This window comes from Plecotus auritus (genome assembly GCF_963455305.1).
Source record: "Plecotus auritus genome assembly, chromosome: 12".
Lineage (NCBI taxonomy): Eukaryota > Metazoa > Chordata > Mammalia > Chiroptera > Vespertilionidae > Plecotus > Plecotus auritus.
The window spans coordinates 35,319,551-35,335,436 of NC_137778.1; the positions used below are offsets into that span (position 1 = coordinate 35,319,551).

Genomic DNA, 15,886 nt, shown 5'->3' on the forward strand with positions numbered 1-15,886 from the left:
GCATGTGCTGAAAAATGCGTGAGAAGCTGGCTCCCAAGCGCAGCGGCCTCTCTCTCCTCACTAACTCCTGAACCGTACTGCCCCCAGCCCGGTTCATCTAGGACTCAGCACTAAGAGACAGGGGAAGCACACCTGGACAAGCAGTACCTTGAAAAGCTAGTTGAGTGATACCATGAGTTTGTGACTGAAGACTGTCAAAGCTAAATCTGAGCCCCGGCTGGGTGGCTCAGTTGGTTGGAGCATCTTTCCGTACACCAAAAGGGTTGCGGGTTCGATTCCCGGTCAGGACACATACCTAAGTTGTGCATTCGATCCCCTGTTGGGATACATACTGGAGGCAACCGATGGATGTTTCTTTCTCACGTTAATGCCCCCACTCCTCTCTCTAAAATCAATAAACAAATCCTCAGGTGAGGATTAAAAAAAACCTATAAGGACATGGTCTTTCCCACTGACGATTTATTGTCTAAAGTGAATGATTCTTAACCTTTTTTCTTGGCCTTGAATCTCTTTGAGAACCTTTTGAAATCTAGAAAAGCACACACTTGTACATGTGACACAATTTTGAATTTAATCCCGGGACCCACAGGTATCTATATTAGTCATATATCAGTCTAAAACAAATTTCCTCAAACTTAAGGCTTGAAAGAACAGTAAATCCTTCTCAATTTTATTGTAAATCTAAAACTGCTCTTTAAAAAAGTCTTTAAAAAATCTCAATGGGAGGAACTGTGCTCTGCTAAAGTGGGAGGAAGATACAGAGATTTTCCACGTACCCTCCAGCCCGCACACATGCATAGCCTCCCCCATTGTCAGCATCGCTCACCAGAGTGGCTTTTTCTTTCTTACAAACGATGAACTTATACTGACACCATTATAATCGCCCAGAGTTCATAGTTTACCTTAGGCTTCACTCTTGATGTTGTACCTTCTATGGGTTTGGACAAATGTATAACGACATGTATCCATCATTATAATACCATGGAGAGTGTTTTACTGCCCTGAAAATCCTCTGTGCTTGCCCTGTTCTTCTCCTTGGCCGTGCAAACACTGATCTTTTCACTGTCTCCATAGTTTTGCCTTTCCCAGAATGCCATCAGGGTAGCCTTTTCGGATGGGCTTCTTCCTCTTAGGAACATGCATTTGAGTTTCCTTTACGTGTTATCATGGTTTGCTAGCTCCTTTCTTTTTAGTGTTGAGTAATGCTTGCATTTTCTGGATGTGCCACAGTTAATACTTATCTATTCACCCACTGAAGGACAACTTGATTCTTCCAAGTTTTGGCAAATATGAATAGAGCTGTTATTAATATCCACGTGCAGGTTTGTGTAGACAGAAGATATCCATTTCTTTGGATAAATACCAAGGAGCACCATTGCTGAATTGTATGGGAGGATATGTTTAGTCTTGTAAGATACTGTGAAACTCTCTCCCAGAGTGTCTGTACCATGTCCATCCCCAGCAGCAATGCATGGGACTTCTCCTGCTCCACCTCCTCACCAGCATTTGGTGGTGTCAGTGTTCCGCATTTCGGCCATTCTAATAGGTGTGTAGAGGTATCTCATCATTGTTTTGGTTTGAATTTCCCTGATGACATCTGATGTAGAGCATCTTGTCATGGGTTTACTTGCCATTTGTATATCTTCTTTGGTGAGGTGTTTGTTAAGAACTTTGCCCCCCCCCCTTTTTTTTTAATCCTCACTCAAGGATATTTTTCTTTTGGTTTTTTTAGAAACATGTATTTTTAAATTTATTTCAAAGAGGAAGGGAGAGGGAGAGAGAGATAGAAACATCATGATGAGAGAGAATCATTGATTGGTTGCCTCCTGCATGCCCCACACTAGGGATGGAGGCCACAACCCGGGCATATGCCCTGACTGGGAATTGAACTATGACCTCCTGGTTCATAAATCAATGCTCAACCACTGAGCCATGCTGGCCAGGCTGACAATCTGTCTTTTAATTGCTACAATTAGACTATTGACAAAGTGATTATTGATATAGTTGGGCTAATATCTACCATATCCATTACTATTTTTATTTGTTGCCCTTGTTTTTTGTTTTGTTCCCATTTTTATCTTCCACTTCTCGTCTGCCTTTGTGTCTAGCTCTTTTTATACAGTTACATATACTTCGATCTTTTCTTTTTGAATTACAGAAGTGATATTTGTGTACTGCTAAGTAATTCAAAGAGTGCAGGAATGTCAAAAGTGAAAATGGTTATCTAAAAGGAAAAGGTGAACCCTGCTCAGAGGCGCCTTCTGTCCTAGGCCGAGAGGGAAGATGGGGAAGGGGTTGGGCCAGGGGAGGCCTTGGTCAGGGCTGGGGACCAGGTCTGTTTGAAGGCAGCCGTGTGTAGGGGAAGGAGCTCTGCACAGCAGGGCCACGGCCAGGGGAAGGAAATGGGCAGGGCGGGGTGTGGAAGGGGGGGGAAAAAGCTGCTGAGAAGAAAAGGTTAATTTTTATTTCTATGTTAAGGTCCACTTCCTAAGAACAGCATTATTTTCAGCGACTTAGGGAGATATTTCATAAGCGGGTGCAGCTGAATGTGTTTGGTTAAAGTACAGTCCAGTATTTATTTATTTGTCTATAACCTGCTTCCGGCTCGGACAAGTGGTTTTGACCCTGATGACCCGGGCTTATTGAGGCCACTTAACACTGTTTAACTTTCGGGAGAGCAATGAGCAGGATCCAAGGACTGAGTGCTTTTGTAAGGTCTGTCAATAGAATCTACTCTGGGTGAGCTCTGTATTGCATCACAGTCTGGTGGCGGGTGCTGCTTGCTTCTGCCCTCTCCCTACAGGGGAAAGACACGTTCTTCATCCAAACCAACGTGGAGTCTTTTGGGAAGGGAGGAGCTTAAAGCTATTGAGAGCCTTGAATTAGCAGAGGTTCTTTCATTTGGGCACCTGGCTGGCACTGGGCAAGCAGAGACACCTTAAAGCAGCGGTCTTGACCCTGCTGTGTGTTAAATTAAAAAAAAAATCCTAACGCCCAGGCTGCACCCCAGACCAGTTACATGGGCCGGGGTCCAGACAGGGTTATTTGTTCAAGCTCCCCAGGAGAGTCCAGGGAGGGCCCATGGTTGAGAGGTAGTCCCTTCAAGCAAGATGCTGGCTGGTCCTGGCCTGCCTCCAGCCTTCTCAGGAGTGGCCACAGCTGCCCAGTCACAGAGCGCTGAGATGCAAGGAGCTCTCAGTGGTATACATGTGCTTGCCTTGTTTTCAAAGTCTCTGCGATTCTGGAGCACTGCAAACATTTGTTCAAGTGTCACTAGATAAATGTTTCCAAGTGTCATGAAGAGTACATGGTCAAAATGTGATGCAGCAAACTGTAACATATTGTAAATAACTAACGAGCTGTCCTCTCCATGACGTTCAGCGTAGAAAGGAATGCTGTCAACCAGGATGTATGGAGTAAATTCACATGCCACTTTGATCTGTTGATTTGTAACCCAACCCCCTTCCCCGCCCCCCCAAACACACACACTTTTTTAGTTTCCCTGCTTCTGCTGAAGCCCAGACAGGGTTCTGTGGAAGGTTTTGTTTGGGGGAAGAGATTTTTTGCAAATAAGAGTTTACGAGCCACAAGCCTTTCCTTGTAAGGTCTGTTTGAAAGTCGGTCATTTTGCATGTTGGATCAGCCGGCTGGAGCACAGACACCCCCGGGCGGGGCTTAGAGCTGAGCCCACGAGGACGTGAGCTGTCCCAGCTGCTCACCAGCTGGATCCACCGCAGACAGGTTTACCCCGGGGCAGCTGTGGTTCTGTTTGGCCGGGGGTGGGCTGCAGCTATGAGTGGAGGCGGGTGGCCCAGAGATGGTGTCACTGTCAAGAGGCCACTGGAATGTCCTTGAGTTATCGCTGGCCTGTCCTCTGTGGATCCTGAGGCACAGAATGTTCCAGCCAGTGGGGCCTGAGCCAGCAGCTCTTTACCGAGGACTAATTACGGGCTAGGTCCTGCGAGGCATATGTTATCATCCCATTTTACAGATGAGGAAACTAAGGCTCCGTGAGGTGAAGTAACGCGCCCAAGGGCACAGCTAGGAAGTGACAAAGTCAGTCTTGAGCGCACACGTGCCGGTCTGCTCCAAAGCCTTCTTAGAAACCATGTCATAGAGGAAGAGACCAAGGGCCCGAGGGCAAAGCGGCTTGTCCAGGTGACACAGCCCATTCATTCCAGTTCCTGGCAAAGCTGCGCCTGCACCTCGCCTGCTCTCTCTGCCCACGGTGAGGTCAGAGGGTTGTCCACTCCCACTTTCTTTTTATTTATTTATTATATTGTATTGATTTTTTACAGAGAGGAAGGGAGAGGGATAGAGAGTTAGAAACATCGATGAGAGAGAAACATTGATCAGCTGCCTCCTGCACACTCCCTACTGGGGATGTGCCTGCAACCCAGGTACATGCCCTTGACCAGAATCGAACCTGGGACCCTTGAGTCTGCAGGCCGACGCTCTATCCACTGAGCCAAACCGGTTAGGGCTCCACTCCCACTTTCTCAGTGACCGGGCAGAATCAGTGTTGTGCTGGTTGGGAATGAGAAGTTAAACCCACCATATCGCCCCGTCCCCGAGTGTGCAAGGGAGACCATGATGAGAACACGGGGAAGGCAGGCAGGGGCCACTGTGGGGGAGCATTTCCCGGCCAGAAGACGAGGGCTGGTGGGCGAATCAGAGTTTTGACCGAAGGGCAGCCTTACTCTCGTGTCACCTGTCTGCGCTGAGCTCCCTCTGGTCAGTGTGTGGGCATCATTCAAGTTCACATGCGCTCGCCTCAGAGCTGCCGCACCCAGGGGCTCAGCGCTGTCCCCATTCCTGGCGGGCAGAGGGAGTAAGAATTACCTGCTCCTCCACAGGGTGTCCTGGAGGACCGACTTTGAGAATAAAGGGTGCAGCCCGAAAGAATAAAGTGTCCACCCCCCTCGCCAGCCCTCTAATCGAGAAAGAGGCATTTCATTTCAGCCAGATCGCAAGGTTGCTTCTACTCCTTTCCATCTGAATTTGTGCCAAGGATTCAACTTTTTTGTCAAAAACCTTATAGGCAGCCTTAATGTAAATAGTTCTAAAATGCCACAAATTTAAAAATAAAATAAAATGCCACGTAAATGACAGAGGGACTAAATGACCTCCCCAAGGGTCAACTGCTGAATAAGTGACAGCACCACGTCCTTGTGCGGTCAGATCCCCACACATGCCAGTGAGGGACAGTGCTTTCCCACGGAGGGTTTTAATGAGTAGTCATACATCACAGAGCCTCCGAACGCGCCAGGAAGCTGCTGTGGTACTGTCCTGCCACACAAACACAAACCCTTTGAGGATTGCTGCCTCCTTTGCATTTTGGTCGGAGACGTAAGTGAGCCTGTTGTGTGTGTGTGTCCCCCGTAGGTGTCGTGACAGCACAGCGGCAAGTCGCCGTCCAGGAAGGCCCCTTGTACCGCACGGAGGGCTCCCACATCACCATCTGGTGCAACGTGAGCGGCTACCAGGGATCTTCCGAGCAGAATTTCCAGTGGTCCATCTACCTGCCCTCGGCCCCAGAGCGCGAGGTCCAGATCGTCAGCACCGTGGACCCCTCCTTCCCTTACGCCATCTACACCCAGCGTGTGCGCAGCGGGAAGATCTACGTGGAGAGAATCCAGGGGAACTCGGCCCTGTTGCACATCACCGACCTCCAGGCCCGGGATGCCGGCGAGTACGAATGCTTCACGCCCAGCACCGATGAGCGATACTTCGGGAGCTACAGCGCCAAGATGAACCTGATGGGTAAGGAGAGAGCTGTTGGTATGTGGCCAGTGTCCTGCCTGCCTGCGTGTCCTGGTCAGGTCTGGCTGCTGTAACAAAGTATTGTAGACTGAGCGGCTTAAACAATGGGCACTTATTTCTCACAGTTGGGGAAACTGGGTGCCAGCCTCATGGGTTCTGGTGGGAGCCCTCTTCCAGGTTGCCGACTGCTGACTTCTCATTGTGTCCTCACACGGTGGAAAGGGAGCACGCTGAGGTCCCTTTATAAGGGCACTAATCCTATTTATGGGGGCTCCACCCTCATGTCCTGATCACCTCCCACAGGCCTCCTCTCCAAATACCATCACCCTGGGGATTAGGTTTCAGCATGTGAATTCTGGGAGGACATAAACAAACATTAAGTCCATAACATTGACTCACTTCTCTTGGACCTTCCTTCCTTCCTTCCTTCCTCCCTCCCTCCCTGCCTCCCTCCCTCCCTCCCTCCCTCCCTTCCTTCCTTCCTTCCTTCCTTCCTTTTTTAAAATCCTCACTGAGGACAAGCTTAGAGAGAGGAACGGGGGGAGAGAGTTAATTCAGAGTACAGCTTTATTTGACTTAAGAAAAAAACACCTCCCCAGGTATTTTAGAGGTCAGTCAGTCACGTAAATGAATAAAGCTTGTGTTCCTTGGTAAGGCTGAAACTTAACAAAGATCTAAAGCAGATATGAAGTATTTCTGAGAAGGTTGACTTAGCCCTCTAGCTGGTGAAAGGGGTTATGAAAATATGAGGCAAGGATGTCTGTGATTGATGACCCGAAGACATGACGAGGGCGATGAAGCCTGTGACGTCAGTGGGAAGAGAAGTGAACCTCGGAGTTGGGCTCTGGGACGCGGGGCCCCACGAGTGGGGCATGGGCACCCGCTGGCGGGTAAGCCCCCAGCGATGGAGGGACCTCGTGGGAAGGGTTAGCACTATCGAGGCTGTTCTGGTTTTCTGCCCAAGTCATCATTTCTTTCCTTTTTTCTTTTGCCTTCATAGTCTCTTCTCTAAACAGTAACGGAATGATTTTTTAAGACATTAATCAAATCATGTCCTTGCCATGCTTAAAATTCTCTAGGGGTGTCAGCCACATTTAGAATAAAGTCTGCTCTTCACTAGATTCTGCAAGGCCCTACGTGAGCTAGCGCTTGCCTTCCCATGCCAAGTCATAATTTCCAGGCTAACTTGTGATGTTAACAACTGGAATTAGTGACCCTTCCTATTGCACACACTGCCATCTGCCCACTCCCTCCACCTCCAGCTTCCCTCAGTGACTTTTCCTTTCTGACAAGTCTGCACCCCAGCAGGAGGCCTGTAACCCAGCCCTGAGAAATCACACACACTGGGGTGTTTTCATCCGTCAGAGGTGGGGTGGGGCGTTTAGTCCCCAGGGAAGAATTCTGACCAAGGGACCACAGGGCCACTTCACGTGCCTGAGTCATCCCCTCCGGTGGCTTCCTGCCAGTGTGGACCACTTGGCACCTCAATTACATGAAAATTGAACCTGTTAAAATCAAGGATGATGATGCTTTTTTTTCTACCAAAAATATGTATTTTTTTAAATAATAGCCTTCCTAGAGCAATGCCTTGTTGAGGTCAGCTGGGGGGATGTGGGGCGGTGGCTGGAAGGGAAGAATTGAGGAAGTTGTATAGAGATAAAAACTCCCCGAGTTCCAGGAACAATTTCCGTTTGAAGATCAGTCAGAAGCCAATTTTACTTATCTTGAAGCAATACCAGAATGAACAATAAAATCTAATTTCCCCTAAAAGAACATGCTTTGTACACAGTATTTTTAGGGAGTTCGTTTAAAATCAAATACAACCCACCTTTTGTCTGAGTGTTATGAAAATCACCAAGCAGGTAAGAGTAATTGCCAAAAACTTGCAGTCCAGATCCAAACAGAAAACTCTCGTTTCTGTGCTATCTGGGGTCATCCGTGGCCTCGCAGTGATGGGTGGAAGCTGCGTGGGGTGGGAGCTTTGCTGTTACCTGTCATTGAGTTTGCTCCGACCCCTGGGGACCCTGTGACTGAGTGATGTCCACACTGTCCTGTCCTCAACAGCCCTGCTCAGCTCCTGTGGACTCAGGCCTATGGCTTCAGTCTTCCTCTTTTCCTGCTGACTTCCATTTTCCCAGCATTATTATTATTATTATTATTTAAATATATTTTTATTGATTTCAGAGAGGAAGGGAGAGGGAGAGATAGAAACATCAATGATGAGAGAGAATCATTGATTGGCTGCCTCCTGCATGCCCCCTACTGGGGATCGAGCCTGAAACCTGGGCATGTGTCCTTGGCCGAAATCGAACCCGGGACCCTTCAGTCCGCAGGCTGATGCTCTATCCACTGAGCCAAACTGGCCAGGGCTTTCCCAGCATTATTGTCTTTTGCAAAGAACCCTGCTTTCTCAGGATGTGCCCAAAGCAGGACAGCTTCGGTTCTGTCCCTGTGAACGTAAGCTTCTGTGGCTTTATTGTGACCGTGCCCTGCGGATGCTCTGTGTTACAGTGATCCCAGACTCCCTGCAGACCACAGCCGTGCCCCAGACGCTGCACAAGGTGGAGCAGGACCCCCTGGAGCTCACGTGCGAGGTGGCCACCGAGACGGTCCAGCACAGCCACGTGTCTGTGGCCTGGCTCCGGCAGAGAGGCAGCGAAAGGCCCGTGGAGGTCATTGCCCTGAGCCGAGACTTCGTGCTCCACTCCAGCAGCGAGTACGCCCAGCGGCAGAGCCTGGGGGAGGTGCGGCTGGACAAGCTGGGGAGCAGCACCTTCCGCCTCACCGTCTTCCACCTGCAGCCGTCCGACCAGGGTGAATTCTACTGCGAGGCCGCCGAGTGGATCCAGGACCCCGACGGCTCGTGGTACGCCATGACCCGGAAGCGCTCCGAGGGCACCGTGGTCACCGTCCAGCCCACAGGTCAGTCTCTCTCGTCCCAGTTCTCCACCCAGTGGGGAGGGTTGTCAGACATGGAGAGGGGGCGCAGACCCCTTCTTCAGTGACACTGGAAAGTGCACGAGGTTTTCATGGGAAGTTAGAGATGGTCCCACCTGGGGATCAGAAGAAGCTGAGGGATGTATGGGGCCCAGGACTGGGTTCCATTAGCACGCGCCTGCCCCCTTTGGTCTGCCTGCTTCGGGTACCAATCCTGTTTCTTTCTAGAGGCCATTTGAGATTGGGAGCCTTCCTTCATAGGTACGAAATCCTGAGCTAGAGAAATTTTGGCGTAAGTGGTTATTTATATACTAGAGGCCCGGTGCACGAAATTCATGAACTCGGGGGGGGGGGGGTCCCTCAGCCCGACCTGTGCCCTCTCACAGTCTGGGTGCCCTTGGGGGATGTCCAACTGACAGCTTAGGCCATGATGGGGAGCGGGCCTAAGCTGTCAGTTGTACATCCTTAGTGCTGCTGCAGAGGCAGGAGAGGCTCCCGCCACCGCTGCTGCGCTTACCAGCGGTGAGCCCGGCTCAGGGCTTCTGGCTGTGCAGTGCTCCACCTGTGGGAGTGCACTGACCACCAGGGGGCAGCTCCTGCATTGAGCGTCTGCCCCCTGTTGGTCAGTGCAAGTCATAGCGACTGTTCCTTCTGCCATTTGGTCTATTTGCATATTAGCCTTTTATTATATAGGATATATTTATTGATTTCAGAGAGGGGAAGGAAGAGGGAGAGAGAGAGAGAGAGAGAGAGAGAGAGAGAGAGAGAGAGAAACATCAATGATAAGAGAGAGTCATTGATTGGCTGCTTCCTGCATGCCCTCTACTGGGGATGGAGCCTGCAATTCGGGCATGTGCCCTGACCAGGAATGGAACTGTGACCTTCTGTTTCATAGGTAGACAGCTGGGCCATGTGGTTATTTTTTATATTATTTCTTTGGTGGTGTTTGATGATTTTCAAGATGCGTTGTCACCATTCTTCCACAGTTCTGGGAGGTAAGTAGGGAAGATGCGTGTGCTGGTGGCTTGCCGGCGGGCCCCAGGGGGAGTCCTGGTGTGTCGTTGAGGCAGCCCTGGAGCACTGGGTTTCCTGTAAATGCTGTCTCAAGGGGAAGACCTCGGAAGGGGATTGCTGAAGGACGCTGAGTGACGAGTTTAGAGCTGGGTCAAGGTGATGGCAGCTCCATGAGCCGAGACCCTCTTGCTCCTCATGTCATCCTCCCACAGGGTCAGAGTGCACCCCTAGCCCCCACGTCTGGCCGCTGCATCCAGCCTGCTACAGATCAGAGCCGGGCACTGTTGCTGCTGCCTAGGCTGGGCTGGGGCAGGCTCTCCGTGGGCCTTGGGCCCCCTGGCTTTGGTTAAGGGCGGTCATTGTGTGGTGAAGGAGGTGTGGTGATGGCCCAGGAGCCTTTTCTTGTGTTCTGCTGACCTCGGGGGTGAGGCTACAGCTGTCCTGGGGAGTGGAGGCGGGGTCTGTGGAGTCTGAGGTGCATGTGGGGTCCTCTTTGTCAACACCTGTTTCCTGACCTCCCTGTCCCATTTGCTGTGGTCAGTGCTCTTGGTCTTTCCATAATCTGTCATTCTAGAGCAGGGCTTCCGACTCACCTGACAGTGCGGATTCCTGAGCCAGGCTCCGGGGAGGGGCCTGGGGAGCTGGGTTTCCAGCATCCTTCCCAGGTGATTTTTCCATGGTCTGTTTCCTATAGTTTGTTTGTATTTTTTAATCCTCACTTGAGGATATTTTCCCATTGATTTTCAGAGAGAGAGTGGAAGGGAGGGGGAGAGACAGAGAGAGAGAGAGAGAAACATCGATGAGAGAGACACATCAATTGGTTACCTCCTGCACGCGCCCATGCCCTTGACCAGATCAAACCCCTGACCATTCAGTCTGCGGGCTGACACTCTATCCTCTGAGCCAAACCTGCGAGGGCTCCACAGTCTGTGTTTTGTCAAGCACAGCTCTAGAGGTCGTAGGGCAGAAGGGATTCTCTGGCAGCGGATGGATGTGAGGGCTTTTATGAGAAGGGTTGGGCTCCTGTAGAGATGGCACCCTGTCTGTAGGATCCAGAGCATTTGGCAGCTCCTGGATCTCCCAGTACTAAGAAATCTCCAGACGGTGCCTTAATTCCTATTTATCTTTCCCTTCCTGGATGGTTTTAATATCAGCTTCAAAAGCCTGGACCCAATTTGGAGTCTTTTAAATAATGCTTTTAAATTGGGTTGCACCAGCTAATCTACTTTATTTTTAATCTTACCAATTTGGAATTAGGGGTTTTTAAAATTGGCCCAGCAAATATCTCCAGACTGCACCAGCCCAGGGAAAACTCGGTGATATGAATGTTGATGGCTTCGCTCTGGGCCCCTGTGCTGTTCAGAGTCAGGGGTTGCCGCCCCAACGTGGCCTTCTTGTAGTTCATTTCAGTAAACTCCCAGTGAGCCCCTGCAGCACTGAAGGTGTGGTGGTAGTGCCGGGGATTCAAAGATGCTTCACACTGGGTCCCTGCATGCAGGGAGCCGGCCAGTGTGAAAGCCAGCAGCTGAGAGCAGGGTGCTAAGTGCTGGGATCGGGCAGAGAGCGCTCTGGGGACGCGGTGAATGTGAAGTGTGTCTACACCAATAAGTTTCCCTCGATGGGGCTGTTGTTAAGGCACATCCAGGGACACCAGCAAGTCTGGCGACTTGAGCTGAGCCTTGAATCTTGGCAGGAGAGCAGGGGGAGAAGCCTAGGATTGTGGGCTTGTTGGGCAAGCAGAGAGCGGTTGAGTATCGGTAGATGTTGAGTTCCAGATACGAGTGATGACAGGAAAGAGGGGAAGTAGCCTGAAGCCCCACGTGCTGGAGGAGGAGGGACTGGGTGCTGGTTCAGCGATAGCTTCCCCTACCCCAGGCTCTTTGGTCCTGCTTTCTAGAACAGAGTGTTTTCTCCAGCACTTGACTCCTTTGTTTACCCCCACCCCGGCCATGGGTGCCTATGAGAGAGGAGAACTGTCCCTTGGAAGTGACAGTCACCAGTGCACGGGTGCTGGGACCCCCTAGTGGTGACGAGCTCTTCTTTGATCACGCGACCCCCATGCCGGATCAGACACCCAGCTCTTCGAAGGGGGCTTGGGTTCCTTGGCTGTTTCAGAGGTGTTCCGGCTTTTGGTGTAAATAGGTACTTTTGGCAACACCTTTCTAAAGATTTGACAGGTGGTGACTAGTGAAAAGCCATTAGTTTTCATTTTTCCTGGGCAGTTTTGTGTCTTATTTCCAGTATTCACATGGGGGTGAAGACTGTATTTCAGTATATTAATATTTGAATTTATTGGGGTTGGCGATTCAGCACCTAGGCCACGGTATAACTTAGTCTCACAAACCCCAGTGGGGTAAGTCCCACTACATCTGCTGAAAATATCTGTAGTCGTGTGGCTAGTGGAGTTCTGGGCTAGAGGTCAAGGCCAGACCTTGGCGCTCTGCCAGGGCGGTGATCATTCGGAATTCCTTCCTGACTTCTGGGGGTCGAATCCAGGTCGGTGATCATTCGAATGCCTTCCTGATGTTTGGAGGTCGAATCCAGGTCGGTGATCATTCGGAATTCCTTCCTGATGTTTGGGGGTTGAATCCAGGGCGGTGATCATTCGGAATTCCTTCCTGGTGTTTGGGGGTCGAATCCAGGGCGGTGATCATTCGGAATTCCTTCCTGGTGTTTGGGGGTCGAATCCAGGGCGGTGATCATTCGAATTCCTTACTGACTTCTGGGGGTCGAATCCAGGTCGGTGATCATTCGAATGCCTTCCTGACTTCTGGGGGTCGAATCCAGGGCGGTGATCATTCGGAATTCCTTCCTGATGTTTGGGGGTCGAATCCAGGGCGGTGATCATTCGGAATTCCTTCCTGATGTTTGGGGGTCGGATCCAGGTCGGTGATCATTCGAATTCCTTCCTGATGTTTGGGGGTCGAATCCAGGGCGGTCATCATTCGAATTCCTTCCTGACTTCTGGGGGTCGAATCCCGGTCGGTGATCATTCGGAATTCCTTCCTGGTGTTTGGGGGTCGAATCCCGGTCGGTGATCATTCGGAATTCCTTCCTGGTGTTTGGGGGTCGAATCCAGGGCGGTGATCATTCGAATTCCTTCCTGACTTCTGGGGGTCGAATCCAGGGCGGTGATCATTCGGAATTCCTTCCTGGTGTTTGGGGGTCGAATCCCGGTCGGTGATCATTCGGAATTCCTTCCTGGTGTTTGGGGGTCGAATCCAGGGCGGTGATCATTCGAATTCCTTCCTGGTGTTTGGGGGTCGAATCCAGGGCGGTGATCATTCGAATTCCTTCCTGACTTCTGGGGGTCGAATCCAGGTCGGTGATCATTCGAATTCCTTCCTGACTTCTGGGGGTCGAATCCAGGGCGGTGATCATTCGGAATTCCTTCCTGATGTTTGGGGGTCGGATCCAGGGCGGTGATCATTCGAATTCCTTCCTGATGTTTGGGGGTCGAATCCAGGGCGGCGATCATTCGGAATTCCTTCCTGGTGTTTGGGGGTCGAATCCAGGGCGGTGATCATTCGGAATTCCTTCCTGGTGTTTGGGGGTCGAATCCAGGGCGGCGATCATTCGGAATTCCTTCCTGACTTCTGGGGGTCGGATCCAGGGCGGTGATCATTCGAATTCCTTCCTGATGTTTGGGGGTCGAATCCAGGGCGGCGATCATTCGGAATTCCTTCCTGATGTTTGGGGGTCGGATCCAGGGCGGTGATCATTTGGAATGCCTTCCTGGTGTTTGGGGGTCGGATCCAGGGCGGCGATCATTCGGAATTCCTTCCTGATGTTTGGGGGTCGAATCCAGGGCGGTGATCATTCGGAATTCCTTCCTGACTTTTGGGGGTCGAATCCCGGTCGGTGATCATTCGGAATTCCTTCCTGATGTTTGGGGGTCGAATCCAGGGCGGTATAAGCTGTAGACAGAGCGCATCGGTCTCGACTGGGATAACAGGCCTTCAGACCGCCTGGATCTGGCTACCTTGAGTGTCCTCTGTGACGTTCAAGCACTTCCTCATCCCCTGGTGCAGTGGTGCCTTCCCTGGAGTGAGCCTGGGAAGAGGGCATGGGTGGTGGGACTGTGCCATGCCTCTGGGTGGCCGGGGCCCGCACTCACCCAGATGCGCCGTGTTGCGGTTTGTTTCCTCAGACAAAGAGTTCACGGTGCGGCTGGAAACGGAGAAGCGCCTGTACACCACGGGGGAGCCGGCCGAGTTCCGCTGTATCCTGGAGGCGCAGAACATTCCCGACCGCTACTTCGCCGTCTCCTGGGCCTTCAACAGCTCGCTCATCGCCAGCATGGGGCCGAACGCCGTGCCTGTCCTCAACAGCGAGTTCGCCCACCGGGAAGCCCGGGGACAGCTCAAAGTGGCCAAAGAGAGCGATGGTGTCTTCGTGCTGAAGATATTCCACCTCCGCCAGGACGACAGCGGGAAATACAACTGCCGTGTGACCGAGCGCGAGAAAACCGTCACGGGGGAGTTCATCGACAAGGACAGCAAGCGCCCCAAAAACATCCCCATCATAGTCCTCCCCATCAGTAAGTGGAGAGGCGCCTGCTTCCTTCCCCTCCTCCCGCTGGTCTGGTCCAATTGCTGCCTCACTGAGAGGTCAGGGGAGAGGAGACAGTGCTGGAGGGGAGGGGAGGAGGGGCAGGTGGGACTCTAGGGTTCAAGCTGACAGGGAAGGCCAGTTAACTGCTCCCCTTCTCTAGCTCCCCTGCCCACTTGGCAACTCCCCAGGTAGGCGAGCTCAGGGCTGTGTTTGCACCTGGAGGGGGCATCACAGACCCCAGGATGGCAGCTCAGCTGGGAGGGAAACCAGGAATTCAGGACAGCTGTTTGCTCCCAAGTGGGAATTAAGTCCCAGGAGAAGTGGGGAGATGCCTACTTGACATCTTCCTTCAGAGGGAGGGTGTAAAATCAGAAAGCTCCTTGTTAAGAAGCATTTGCCCTCTGGGTTTTGGGGTGGAGGGATTGGCATTTCCCTCATTTTCTCTTCCCTGTGGAAATTGTGTTTTTTTAAAAGTCAGTGGCTGGGATCTCTCACATCTTCCTGGGCATAGACTTTTAAAGCTGATGTCCAAGGCTGCTCAGGAGGGCTCCCTGCCGCCCTGGGCGCTGGCATTGTCTGGGTGGGTCACGGTCGTGGCTGGGGACTGACTGCCACCTGTGTTTGCCTGTGCTTAGTCATCCACAGACTCAGGGTGTTCTCATTAATATCTCATTTCTCTCATGGTTCTATTTTTAGTAAAAAGAGAATGAAAAAACTTAGAATGCTCCGAGTTTAAACAAGATGGGGAAGTTTTTAAACTAACCGTTAACCCTTTCTCAGCTGTTCAACCTATTCTTTCTCTCACCCTTACCTGGCTTCCTTTCCATTTTTTACTACGTTTTTAATACAGCTCTCTTCAAGTCTGAAGGAAAAAGACCACACAAGCGTCTTCCCACTCTTTCTCCTTTTCTCACCAGCAGGATTACTTTCTTTTCGTGCTTATTTTTAAAAAACCGTATGCACACACCTAATTACCATAAAATTCTTTCGTTACTAGACTTTCCCCACCCCACCCCCGCAATGCCTAGCATGGTGCTTTGCAGAGGGTAGGTGCTTGCGGAGTGTTTGTAGGATTGAAACTGTGGAATCGAATGCCCACTCTCTCTACTGTTCTCCTGTCGGTCAGTGTTTGCCTTAACCATGCACGGACTCTCTGCTTTTAAATCTGCAACTAATTCCTTGTTGTGTCGTAAGGATCCAGTGAAGGGCAGCCACGCTGTTTGCTTCCTATATCTTTTGTGCTAAGAGATTTCCCCCACCCCTTCCAAGAACGTGTTTGATGATCTGTGGCCTGCTGTATTGCTTTTCCAGCAGATGACTGGGTAGTTAAAGTCCCCCAGAACCACCAGATCCTGCCCCAAGGCCACTTGGGTAAGTCTACCAAAGCAAACGATCACGTCGGTAATGATGGTAATACCTTGGACTTTAATGGCGCTTTTCCTCCCAAGAGCCTCAAAGTGCTTCTGCATCTATCGTCTTCCCCGCGTCCCCCCTTCAAGTCCCCGTAGAGGCCAATATCGTGTCCGTTCTATGAAGGAAGAAGCCAGAGCACCAGCCAGAGCCTTGGCTGAGCCAGTTCCGTCAGAGGTTGAGCTTGCGCTGCAGTAGAAATCTCTGC

General features: G+C 51.2%; 1 protein-coding gene across 3 annotated transcripts in view; it reads left to right on the forward strand.

Moving 5' to 3' along the window:
- IGSF3 (immunoglobulin superfamily member 3) overlaps positions 1-15,886 on the forward strand; it is a 90,830-nt gene that overhangs the window by 41,666 nt on the left and 33,278 nt on the right. For all 3 annotated transcript variants that reach the window (XM_080648950.1, XM_080648951.1, XM_080648952.1), the window contains exons 3-5: positions 5,386-5,763; positions 8,275-8,685; positions 13,865-14,254. In XM_080648950.1, the coding sequence (XP_080505076.1) occupies positions 5,386-5,763; positions 8,275-8,685; positions 13,865-14,254 (1,179 nt within the window). The remainder of the gene's footprint in view (positions 1-5,385; positions 5,764-8,274; positions 8,686-13,864; positions 14,255-15,886) is intronic.